Raw genomic sequence first — 13,607 nt, forward strand, 5'->3', positions numbered from 1 at the left:
ATATATATAGAAATGTATATCTCTGTTGTCTGAGAATTCTTGGTCAGGGTAAAGACAATGGCAGAGGCCGTTGACCAAATGTTCTAGAATACCTTCCAAGTTGTGTTGCTATTCAAGCGAAATCGAATTGTTTGCTTTGAATTTCAGGAAAATATTTATATAAAGAAGGAAAATTCAAAAGAAAATTAAAACAAAGCCAATTAAATAGATTATTCAAGAAGTTTGAGTGTTGAAAAATGATTTTGATACAAAAAACTTAACCAGAAATTAGTAAAATAAATCCTAGAAAATAGGAAATCCCTTGGAGGTGACTCTATAATTTTTTAAATATTTATTTAAACCTTTTTCTTAGCTCCTTTACTTTGACCCAAGTTGCTTCGTTAAAAAATCACCAAGTTAATGTGCAAATTTTCATTAAATACATAAATAAAAACTTGACTGGTTGCCTTCCGAGAGCTAACTTATCCTTTGGGCTCCATTAGCTTTTAGTTGGGTTCACAAAGATGTAAACTCTTGACCCTGCCTTTAGCGGAAATTGAATTTTTTTTCTCGCTCAGCGTCTCAGCCTGTGCTTCCTGTCTTGGCTTGCATATTATTTTTAATTTCCAGCAATTATAAGGAAAATTTTTTCCCTCAGCCTCGGCTTTTCTTTTTTGCTCCTTCTTTAACGATAATTTACTTAGTTGCAAGTCGGCTGCCGTTGGTTTGGGCCATTTGCCTTTTCACCGTTTTTGCGTTTCGTCCCATTAATTGCACTTAACATTTCGTGAATTCTTAATGTCCGACAATAAAAGGAGGTTGAAATCGAGAATAAAGAGGCGTTGACATTTCGCTCCTTGTGAAATGTCTCGATTAATCAGCTTCGAGGAGTATTTTAATTAAGTTTAAAAGGGATAAATATTTGCTTTATTGATATTTAAAAGGTTTTAAGATGAATATTCGTTTAAAAAATATATTTAAAATGTATATTTATTTACTAGAATCTTTATTCAAAGGTTTAATGTAATAAAAAGATTCAAAACGTCTTGAATTTATTACTTTTGAATTGTTTTTTCTACATTTGTTGACACAAAGTCTTTCACGAAGGATAATTCAGTGTAACAGGACAACATCTGGCAATTTGCCTAAGTGCAGCGAGCTGAACTTCTGTGTCCTCCTCGATCTCTCTCTCTCTGTCTGCCTTTCTGGGTATCCAAAGTTTTTAATTAGAAACGCATCCTGCAAAAATGGACAGCGCTAACTCTCTCTCTCTCTCCACCCCCCTCTCTCTTAGCCTTCCGTTAAGCAGTCAAGTGAAATGAGCAAAGAAATGCGTTGACAACCAGGCCAAAAAGTAACTTTAATGGCAGAGACAGAGACGGCCCAGAAGAAGAATAAATGAATAAAATGGGCACAGCGCCCAGGAATAGGACTTGGAAAAATAACAAGAAACGAAACTTTTGACATAAATTCCCCGGCCCAGAAAGCAGATACTATGAAAGGCGAAAATGAGAACTGATGCTTCTTCCAGAGTTCTCTTCCACCTTGACGTGTGATGGCCATAGACCCGGGATTAGATACGGATATTTAAGAGCCTCAGACGAGTGCCAAATTAATTTTAATGCGATTTTCATGGGGCTGTCGCATAACTTTGCGATTTTAACGATTATTTGGCCCTAATGCAAATGCAGACGGAGTGAAACAATCTTTAAATTTAGCACAGACTTAGCAGAGAGAGTGTCTGCTGGGCCAAATACGCAATTTATTATTGCTCGTTGAACACTTCTTTTTCTTGGTCGCTTTTTATTCTGGAGTGGCTTAAACGCCGCCTCATGCATATTTGATGCCAAATATAAAGCGGCTATAAATTCCACTTGAAATTTACGCACCAAAGTAAGAGTAATGCGCCAAGAGGAGTCCTTTGGAACAAAAAACAAAAAAAGAAACCAAACAAAAAATTGCAAAAAGCAAACTGAAACGAAGCGAATCCCTGGGTTACGCGTGTGTTCAAGGTGCGCTTAAAGGTAGGCCATGTATCTCAAACTTTGTCCTCGTCTAAGCATATGAAAAAGTTACTGGAAATTGTTTTCATTTTTTTCCTCCTCGACAAGTTACGAGGCGGAGACCGACCCCTCTCAACACTCACATAATGCTTTATTAAGAATTAAACAAAAATTTGTTGTCCTTTGTTTTTCTCTCTCTTTTATTTTAAACCGATTTCTCTCTGAAAACAAAGAGCCAAACAACAGCTGATGAAAATTTCATGAACACTGAAAAGGTTCTTATGTTGTCGTCGCCTCTTTTTTTCCATTGGAGTTCGAAGAAAGAATTGGGGTGGTGGCGGAGTAAAAAGTTATGATTCTTTTGGTTTAAGCCTTATGGAAAATGTGATAAAGTTGTTTCCATTGTGGCGGTCAAGAATTTAAATTATTTATGGGGGCGGCGGGAACAATTATTTTGGGGCCACAATCAGAAATTGTCAAGACTTTGTGTGGAGGGAGAGAGAGAGAATATGAGTTTATACTTTTTGATATATTTTTATGTAGAAAATTATGTAAAGGAGAGGTTTTGAAGGAGAGATTTGAAGAGGAGATTTGTTTAAATTTTTAAACTATTTTTAGCACAAAATTAAATTTAAATAAAAATCTTAAAAATGCTTACATCGCTAAAAATGTATACATTTTAATATTTATTAAGTCGAAATCTTTGGCTTTATTTCTTTTTAATTAAAATATATTTCCTTTTTTATTTTTCCAGCTCTCACAGCTTTAAGTTCCTTGATCCTGGCCGACGAATCCATCGATACTCGTGAGAATGCAGACTTAACCCTCAAGTGTCGTTTCAACGACAAGTATGAGGCAAATGATTTCTCCTTTTTCTGGACCCGCTGGACAGCGAATCCGGCCCAGTTTGACAATGTGGCCATTGGTGAAGTGCAGTTGAGTTCCGGCTATAGGTGAGTAATGGACTTGAACAAACCAATACCCAGTCCCAATCCCCATCCCCGTCCCCGTCCCAATGCCGAAACCTGGCAATGATAATTGCGGGAATGGCAGCTTTGAGGGATGTTAAATGCTGTCCATAAAGCGGATGTCCTTTATGTTCGTGTGTGTGTGTGTGTGTGGAGTCGTAAAGTGAAATGGGGGGATTCCCGCAGCCTCCTCTATGGCATTAACGGTTATCCTTGCCTGACCAAGTACAGTTTATCCTGGCACCGGCAGTTGGCAGCCATTTGTTAAGTTAATTAAATGTTTCACACTCCTCCTGCCCTCCTACCTCCCCCGACCTGGATAATGCGATTTATGCATGTGACTGACTGGGCTGGCAACTTAATTAAAATCAAGTTCTTGGCAATTTAAACAAATGCCGGGGCGTCGTTGAGTCCGAACTTGGTCACAGCCCTGGGATTTCCAAAGGGGCTTAAAGGGTATGCCAACGTGACACGGCTGCAAAAGTATGGGGGATTATGAATATGAAAAGTGGACTTTTAACAAAGTATTTTGCATTTACAATAATAAAATGTGAGATTTCTTTTTTCTGTAATCAGTGGAAGAGAGTTAACATGGCAACAGTTTATTTATTTATGATGCAAAAATGTATTTAAGATACTTTCCTCTATGAAAAATGTATCCTTAAATAAATTTACATAGTTTTGGACAGCAGGCTTATGGTTTTGAAAGCTTTGAGGTTTTTAAGGTTTAAGGTTTTTATTTTCAAAATATTTTATAAATTTCTTAAAACTCAAAATAATTTCCAAAAAGGTTTAGTAAGTATTTTTTACTTATATTTAAAGCTTATAAAAATGTAATACTTAGTTTTGGGCTTCAAATCAATTAGTTTTCCATTTCTTTTCATAATTTCTTCACTTTAAATATTCATTTATTAAATATTCCCTCTGTTTCTTCCTAAACGATTAATCGCTGGTGGAAATTCACGAGTTTCCCAAGGCTTCTCAGGCTTTTCCATCGCTATTCGCCAGTGTGCCAGCGTAATCCTTAATGTCAACGCCGCGTGTTGCATGTTGAGACAATTATGAGCTGCCACACCACATGCCGTATAGCACACACACACACACACACACACACACACGTGGGCTTCCGCTATTGGTGTTTGTGTTTATGTTTCATTTTCATTACCCGTCGCGACCATCTTGTCCTCCCTCCTTGCGCGCTCCCCAACATTTTCAATTGTATTTTTATTTGCGCGGTGCCTGTGTGCGACTTCCGTTTCCTGTTGGCCGCCTGCTTTTTAATGTTCGGCCATTGCTGCTGCACGGGTTTCTCTTTTTCCTTTCTTTTGCTTTATGTGTGGAAAAGCATAAATTTTAAGTGCCAACTGTGCCGCACGGACCTCTTCTTGGTCGGGCTTTCCTTTTCTCTCCTTTTCCCCATTTCCATTTCGATTTCCCTCCCCTCAGAGCCAGATGAAAATGCAACCAGCACCACGGTGTCCGTTCCATTCCGTTTCGTTGCGTTTCCGTTCGGTTCCCTTTCATTCCGCTCGCAGCTTTGGCCAAATAAAATGGCCACAAGCCAGCTTTTCTGTTGTATTTTCCATAAACATTTTATGGATGCACATGGAAAAAATCATATATTTATTATTGGGAGGCTAGATTTAGTTGAAATATTTTATTTTAGACAGGAAAAAGTAGAAAAACCCAGAATCCTTTAGATTTATCGATCAAAATGTTCTTTTTTCGTGAAAGTAAAATTAGGCTCTTGATTTTTCTTCTCAAATTATATATTTAAAACCCACTGAGTGCCCCATTTTCCTCTCTGCACCTCCTAAGTACATACGTACGTGTGGGCATAATAAAAGCAAATCAACAAATAGAAAAGCTGGGCATAAGGAGGCGATGAGGTGCGGTGGAAAACACAGAAAATCGCGCTGCGGGCCCAGGCAAATTGTAAAATATATTTTTACTGCAATTTGTGCCGAAAGCTAACAAGAAGGAGCCCAAGCTCGAAAACAACAACAAGGCAACAAGGACAAATAACGGCCACGAGGAACAGCAAAGCACGGCTCAAGAGGAGGGGCCTGAGAAAAACTGGCCACATAATGAAGGCTGAGATAGTACCCCAAAAACCCAGTTTCCCTAAGAAAATCCCAACCCAAAGTCTTGTACTGTATCTGTGTGGCAGCAAAAGTGAAATTACTGCAAATTTGCTGGCAATGCCAAACACACAAGAAACAAAAAAAAAGAAAAATCCGAAAAAAATACACCAAAAATTCTTGTTCCAAAAAAAAAAGAAATTACACGATTCTTTTTCTTTTGGGCCAAAATGTCGCGCTCTCGGGGTCGAGGGAAGGTAGGGAAAAGCTCACTGCTAATATTTCGCTGAACATTTAATTTAACGAGACATGAGGGGAATGCTCCTCTCTTACAGAGATTGAGAAACAATGAGCGAGGCATTTAGAAGCCGCCGAGGAAGACAACGACAACGATGACTACGACGCAATTGTTGTCCGTCCGGAGTCGACGATTCTCCTCGAGTGCGGAATTTTCGAAGGGATTTTTTTGTTGTATTTATTTCGGAGGGGCGAAAAATTCGATTGCATACTTAGGAGAAGAAAATCTGTTGAAAAATCAGTTGAATATCTAAAATCTGAATAAATTGCTGGCCATAAACATGATGCCTTGAATATGTTTTTGATTTCATGAATCAATTATTGGGTTGAGTTAGGGTAATTGTTGCAAAGAATATGAATTTTCTTGATTTTTGAAATGATTTATTAAAAGAGAAACATTAGTTAAATGAATATATTACAAGTTTAAAGGTTTTTATAGGCTTAGCTATAGGTTTTTAATATTTATTTGGGTTTTAAAACAATTAAAAAATCTGTGAAAATATTTGGAAAGTATTCTACAAAATTAAATATCTTAAAGAAAATATTTAAAAAATATTTAGAAAACTTTTGGCATTATTTTAAGTATCTTAAAGCAATTAAATTGATTTTAAAACTTTAAAGAATTCTGTGGCCTCATTTAGCTAACTAAACAATATTCCTTCCCACTCAAATATAGTTTTAAATTATTTCCTTTACATTTCCTTTTTAAATTCAATTATTTAAAACTTTTACTTCAAGGAAATGTGTGGCATTTTCTTATTTTCCTGCCGCTTATCCGAATAATTGGCGGCCGTTTAAGGTTGCCCTCTGTCCTGGCATAATAATAATAATAAAAACGAAAACTTTTTGCACTCGCCCTGAGGGAGAGCTTCGACCAAAAAATATTTTCTAAAAAAAAAAAGCGAATCGAGGACAACACTGCGGCAGCAAATCACAAATTGCAATTTCGGTGGGGAAAGAGGGGAGCAGGATTTTCGGGGGGAGAACTAACCGGGGATAAACTTGAAAATTGCAACAAGAACAAGGCAGCAGGCAGCCGGGGGCTACATTTTTTTAGTCCGTATTCCCCTGGAGTCCTTTTTGGTGGCTCTCACGGACGCGCCCTTTTCCCCCTCCCTTCCAGATTTCTCTTGCAGGATTTCCCACTCGCTTAAAGCTCTGTTTCCCTTGGCCGCAAAAGATACTTCTCAATGGTAGGAGGTGATTCCCCAGAGCGGCGACAACGATGACGATGACTGCGCTTTGCCAGCAGTTTTTATAATTTGCACTTTTTTAGCCAGTTTTTTTTTTTGTAGCTGTTACTTTTACCGGGCGGGCACGTGTCCTGAGAATTCTCTCTATCCCAGCTGCAAATGAGCAAGTCGCCAGAGACTCGGCCCCAAAAATCCGAGGAGATAGAGGATGGAGAGAAGGGCAGAAGGGACAGGCAGCCGCAGCTGCAAATAGAAAAATTCTCGTAATAATACAACAACAAAAAATTTCCAACTAGACAAGGACATGCGGTTTTTTTTTGGGAGGCGATGAGCAGCGAACAAGTCTGTGGAGAATTTAGTCAATTTGTTGACTACAGAGAGAGAAAATGGAGAAAAACTGTAATTTTAAAAATATATAAATGGAAAAAGAGATGGAATTAAGTAAAACAATACAAATTTTAAATAAAAAACAGCTTTAAATATCGTTAGAAAGTAAATATAGAAGAGTGTACAATTTTTTAGAATTTTTAAACCCTTAAAAATTAATCTAAAAAATATTTGCAAATTTTTAGAAATCAAATTCAGTGTAAAATTGTTTACTTTTCCAATTTAAAATTTTGTATTCCCATTTTTAAACCTTTTTCGGTTTTTTAACAACTCTCACAGAATTAACAGCTTCTTAATTTAAATTTTACTGTTTCTAATTACCATTAATTTTTTTTCAAGTACATTTAATTTACTCCTTAATTCCCTCTGCCAGCCCGTTTCCCATTTTCTCCCCTTGAATTTTTTGGCTTGCCTTCTATTTAGAGATTTTCAAGAGCAAGAGTCTGCAGGATTTTTTGTTTCTCCCTAGTCCTGCTGCGGTTTGCTGCTTGGCAAATTAAATTTTCCCGCACAGATGCGTATTTTCGCCACTTTTCCCCCCTTGTTTTTTGTGGGCTACTGCGGTTCTTGGCAATTAGCAAGTGAGTAAAACCAGTGAAAAAGTAAATAAAACGAACTTCTCGCTGAGGTAATCAGTCGCTAAATCCTAAACCGTAAAAATTGTCTAGACTCTGGACTACAAAAAAATTCACGTCTCGGAAAATCGGAGCAGGAAAACTCAGTCTACTCGGCTTACTGAGAATCTCTCCAGATGAGAACCAATTTTCGGCGTCAGTCAACAGTCGTCGTCATCGTCGTCGTTGTTGTCGTCCACTTGCAGCTTGACAAATGAACTGGCCGCCTACGGAAAATGGGAAATGGAAAATGGTAAAGGAGCATCTTGTTTGCCAATCTAATAAACTGCTGACTGACCAGCAGCAGAAAAGTTGAGGAAAAGCCGGGGGGAAAGCCAAGAATCCAGCGAAGCGCATTCGGGCGGCATCAATTTTCAGTAGTTGTCCAGGACAACGACGACCAAATAATCATCAGCCAGGCATCTCAGCAGCATCATCATCCTATTGAAAAATTGTGAAAAATCGTAAAAAGAGAGGAGACACTGAAGTGGCCTTGAAATATTAAGACATTGACAGAGAAAAAAATGAAGGAGGATGGTGGGGTATGGGGAAATGAATGTCTGACAGAAGCCAAAAGCAGAAAATTGACAAACTTTCCCTCGTTGGTTTTTATTTTATTTTTCATTTTCTTGATAGATGAAAGGCAAGTGAATTTGTTAGGATATTGATAATTGAACTAAAGACCAAGTGATTGGTGTGAAAGATTAAAAATTTAAGAGAATCCAATCAAAGGATAAATATTAAAAAAAAAATCCATTCCCATTTAATTAAATTGAAAGTTTTCTGACAGAATTTCCATTTAACAAAATCAATTGCCATAAATTCAAAAAGTTTTCTCAACATTCCCCATGGACATTAAATCAAAATTGTCACATTGGTATTATGAGAAAATAAATATCCTGCTTTTCCTGCTCTAAAATAAATACTAGAAACAAATGTGAGCTCGTTGAAAAGCTTATTTGTTTAAGCAACAAATCAAATACATGAGTTTTCTTTTCCAAAAACAAAATATTTTTGTATTTTTAAAGTTGTCTTTGATTTTCCAATTAAAAGATTTTTGCCATTAATTTATTTTTGGGGGGAAACTGCCAAGCAATTACGCAATAAGAGCCCCTCAAAGCCTAATAGTCCAGGCAGCAGCAACATAACAATAACAATAAGGTAAATACACACAACGTGTCTGAAAATTACTTTACTTTTTTCAATGTTTACCTTTCACTTGGGTTGCCTGAGAAGTCGCCCGGGTTCCTTCTCCTATTTGATAGGAAAATTGTCTAGGAAAAATATGCAAACATTTATTCGAAACGTTGATTTTATTTATGTTGTGCCGCCATCGTCATCGTCCTTCCCAGTGGAGGTTCTTGTCAAATATTACCATTTTGTATTTTGTATTTATTTATATTGGCAGCGTTTAAAGTTTGGCCACCTGCGGGCACGAAAGCAGGAAGCAAATCAAGGACAAGAGTGGGGAAAATCCAATATTAGCACAATTAGTGATGGTTACTCGAGAGCAAAGAGAGAGAGGGAGGTGGGAGGTGGAAGAACCCCTAGGAAGTTTTCAAATAAAAATAAATTGATTTTGTGGCAGGCAAGCTGGGAAATTGATTGAATTGAATTTTCACTACCAGGTTAAGACCTTTTGAACTTTTTTTCCGGGAAAAAAATACCAAAAGAAATTTAATTTAAATTAGACTTAAGGGATTTTATTTAATTTTAAATATATTTATTAATTTAATTAATTTTCTTTAATTTCCAGACTCGACTTCCAACCGCAGCGTGGCATTTACGATCTGCAAATCAAAAATGTATCCTATAATCGGGATAATGGCCGCTTTGAGTGCCGCATCAAGGCCAAGGGCACAGGGGCCGATGTCCATCAGGAGTTTCATAATCTCACGGTGCTAACACCACCCCATCCACCCGTGATCTCGCCTGGCAATATAGCCGTGGCCACCGAGGATAAGCCCATGGAGCTTACATGCAGCAGCATTGGCGGTTCTCCCGATCCCACCATAACGTGAGTTTAATTTTCTTGAATTTTCTATATATATTTTTAAATATATTTTATAATATTTATCTTAATTTTTTAGTTGGTATCGCGAGGGCTCTAATTCCCCCCTGCCAGCCACTGTTTTAAGGGGCGGCACCAAGGATCAACCCACCAATGCCACATTATCCATTACCCCAAGAAGGGAAGACGATGGTGCTAAATACAGGTGTGTGGTTAGAAATCGAGCCATGAATGAGGGCAAACGTTTGGAGGCCATAGCCACTTTGAATGTTAACTGTGAGTATTTGATTTTTCGATATTATTTATATTATAAAATTATTAATAATTGTGGCATAATCAGAGCAAGTAGAAAGGATATAAATATTATAAGAAATGTATTAAAATGTTGAGTATAGTTTAAAAATACAAAAAGAATCTTAAGTTACAGTAAACACTGAATAAAAATATAATTTTTAAAACCCTTAAACAAATAATACTAGAAAAACCACAGTTTTCTGAATTTAATTCATATAAATAGGTGGTTTTATGAGAGATTATTAATTTAAAACCCTTTTAAAATATAAAATTCCATGAGTAATACTCTACAATACATTAATCATTACTTGAAAGCTTCTTTGAACCAAAACTCTCTATAAGAAGGGCATCTCTTCTCCCTTGCCCTTTGCCCTTCCCTTGATAATATTCGCTATTACTCACATCAGCCACTTGAGCATCATTAATAATTTCCACACACAAATACACATATCCACATGCTGACACTTGGCCTGAAAAATAATTCCCATAAATTACAACAACAACCATTGACCATTGCTAATTAGAAACATTGGGGCGAGTCTCTCTGAAGTATATATAATTTTTAATAGAGCAACTCCAGACGGAGTGACCTTCCTTCATCTCTCCAACTCTGTTGAGTTTGGGATCGCTTAATTTGCATGCTCGGCGGCAATTACAATTACCATTAGAGGGGTTACTACAATGCAACACCATATGAATATCTGAACATTAGCATAATGAAGGAAGGAGACAATGAACACCAAAGCAAACGAAACACCCGGCATTTAACCCCTGTTTTTCGCTCTTGCACATGACACATTTCGCTTAAAACTATTTAGATGCAACACCGCAGCAACACACACCAACAACCAGCAACTGGAACCACACACAACCGACGAGCGACTACCGACGACCAGCAATCCGCATAATCGCATATATCTTTTTTAAAAAGCCAACAAAGCCAGGCACATAAATTACAAATGCTGACCTGCTGCTGAATGAACGCAAGTAATTAGAATAGAAATTTATGTGCCACTCGTCGTCCTCGTTCCTGGGTGTTGTTTTTGTTCTTCTTGTTGTTGCAACAAGTGGTATTGGTGTGCGTGTGTGTGTGCACTTGTGTGTGACCTTCTAGCTGTTAACGCTGGCTATTAGGGCTAATCAAAAGGCAAATAAAGTGAAATATTGCCCCGGCCCGCCATGGTAAAGCAATCGAGTGATCCTGGGCCTAACTATACCCAACACCTAAGGCACTGAGAAAAATAAAAGGTTTTTTTCTAAGGAAAATAGGAAAGAAATATTTAAATTTGGTTTTGGTGGCAAGTTTATGAATAATTCTATGAAAATTAGCATTCAAACTTGAATTTTTTTATTAAAAGTATATATTTTAAATATTTAATATTAATTAATTTATTTAAAAAGTGGCTTATATATATTAAAATGATGTTAAATAATTTATTTGTTAGCTTCTTTTTATTTTAAATATATTTTTTTATTTGACAAATATTATTCTCTCTCTGTACTTTTGGTTTTATAGCCATAGTTCGTACCTTTAGCCATGGCTATCAACTGTGTAATTAATTCAAAAGCCAACACACACACACACATAAGAGCATAGGCGGCTATGTAATGACCATAGAATGCTGGTTAGTATGAGTATTAGAGCAGATATTAGTAGTAGTGGGCAGAAGACTAGGCTAATTGCGCTGTTCAGGCGCTGTTCAGCAGAAATTTTTGTAAGTAATAAATATCAATAAATAATGATTAAAAAAAGTCAATAAAGAGACTAACAATATTAAAAAAATCAAAAAGAAATTAAGAAAGAGCAGGAATTTTCATAGATAATAAATACATAGAAAATCTAGAAAGAGCAGGAATTTTCAAAAATAAAAATAAATAATAATATATAATTTATTAAAACAATCAATAAACAGACTGAAAATATTACAAATCTTTTAAGAAAGCCTACCTAGTAAACTGAAAGTTAATTTAAATGAATAAACTATATACCCCAAGGTATTTTCCCTAAACCCACCGCTCATTAAGCCCCCTCATACTATAAAGATCAAAGCAAACAACTTCGTTATATTAATCGCAATCCGCCATAAGCAATTAATTGTGTATTGTAAACAACAACAAGCTCTTGCCGGCTGCATTAAAGCCATAACCAACCGCCAACGTAGTCACTTCGTACGGTCACACATGGCGTATGAGTAATGCCCAGTAAACTGACTCAAAAACAACACACAAGCAGAGCATAAACATATGTGTATATATATATATTTATTGACCCAATGCTAATTAACCGCCTCTTCAAAACAGCCACGCCCACTTGATATAGATTGGAACCAATCAAGAGGTGTATTTCTGAAAAATATATAAAAAAAACTAGAAAAATATAGCTTATACTATTTACCATATAAGCAGGAATGTTGGAATATATGTAGATGTGTTGTGTGTGTGGAATATAGGTCGTTGCTTGCGGTTTAATTAGTTGGCCTCAGGGCCACGCCCACCGCATTTGCATAGATCAAATTCATGATGTTTATCTAATATGTTTAGTCAGTGGGCGTAAACAAAAAGGTTTAATTAGGAAAAAATAGTACATAAAAAAATATAAAAACCAATAAAACCGCAAAGTAAATTTCAAGGGTTTTGCAATTGTAAATGTTTATTAATTGCATACAGCTAAGATTTATAGGGTTTTCCAGGAAAAAGCAGTAATTGCAGGAAAAATAAGGTAGGAAAAATTAGAACTAGACAAAGACAAACAAATCGGTACTGTAAACGAAAAGGATATCTATATATATAAAGTCTGATTGTGGCCAAGGATTTTCCACTTGCGGTCACACGTTTCTCTAGTCCAGTTCCCCTTGGCAACCGGCGTTTTCCGGTCTCTTTGGGTTGGGTTTCCTTTGCCGCTTTTCCCCCTGTGCCACTTTGCCTTGCTTTGGGTAATGCGTTTTTAAGCAAGCAGCCAGGGCGACCCCGGAGTAGATCAAACAGGGAAATGATGTCCTGTCTGTGTCCTGTGTCCCGTGTCTCTGGGTCCCAGGGTCCACTTCCTTTTGCCAGCCTTCAGGCATTTTGCTGCGGTTGCTGCGGGCCAGAAATCCACATGGGAGGAAGCTGTAGAGAAAAGGACTCTCAGGAATAGTAGTTGGAAAAGTTCAAGCTAAACTGAGAAAAAATAATATAGGAAATAATATAGGAATTTTAAGGAAAAAGAAATTGAGGTCTATTTTGTATTTTATTTTATAGAAAATGTGTTTTTAAAATTTCATTAAAATATAATCGTTAAATATATTACTCCCCTTTTCTGCTTGTGTATTCAATGCCTGCAGAACAGACCCTATCTGGTCTTTGTTTGTTTAGCCAACAAGTTTGAGCTCTGAAATTAAATCAAAAACAATTTAATTGAAATCAACACAGAGAGGAAAACCCTCTCGTTATCCTTTTTCGTTCACTTTGATTTACGTTGGGCAATAAAAATTCACTTTTCTCTGGTCTCTGGTCTCTGTCTCTGGGACCAACCTCATTGACACCTACAAATTAATCAGAAAATGAGCCACGTTCTTTTGGCCTAATCTCCCGTAATAACTCATTGCCAAATGGCCGGCAATAAATCGCAGGGAAAAAGCAGTGGAAATTGTCGCGCTAATAACCGCAAAATGACAAAATTGCCACCAAAAATCAACGATGGCAATAATTTCAAATTTTCATCCTTTTTCCCGTGGTTAGAGGAGGAGAGGAGAAACGAAAAGTCAAGTTTAATCTGGCCAAGGCTCTAATGTATTGCCT

At 36.8% G+C, this 13,607-nt stretch overlaps 1 protein-coding gene across 1 annotated transcript in view; it reads left to right on the top strand.

The window, feature by feature from the left end:
- ed (hemicentin protein echinoid) overlaps nt 1-13,607 on the top strand; it is a 104,418-nt gene that overhangs the window by 44,598 nt on the left and 46,213 nt on the right. The window contains exons 3-5 of the mRNA XM_017182900.3: nt 2,737-2,935; nt 9,279-9,539; nt 9,613-9,809. Of these exons, the coding sequence (XP_017038389.1) occupies nt 2,737-2,935; nt 9,279-9,539; nt 9,613-9,809 (657 nt within the window). The remainder of the gene's footprint in view (nt 1-2,736; nt 2,936-9,278; nt 9,540-9,612; nt 9,810-13,607) is intronic.

Source organism: Drosophila kikkawai, chromosome 2L (assembly GCF_030179895.1).
Source record: "Drosophila kikkawai strain 14028-0561.14 chromosome 2L, DkikHiC1v2, whole genome shotgun sequence".
NCBI classification, from domain to species: domain Eukaryota; kingdom Metazoa; phylum Arthropoda; class Insecta; order Diptera; family Drosophilidae; genus Drosophila; species Drosophila kikkawai.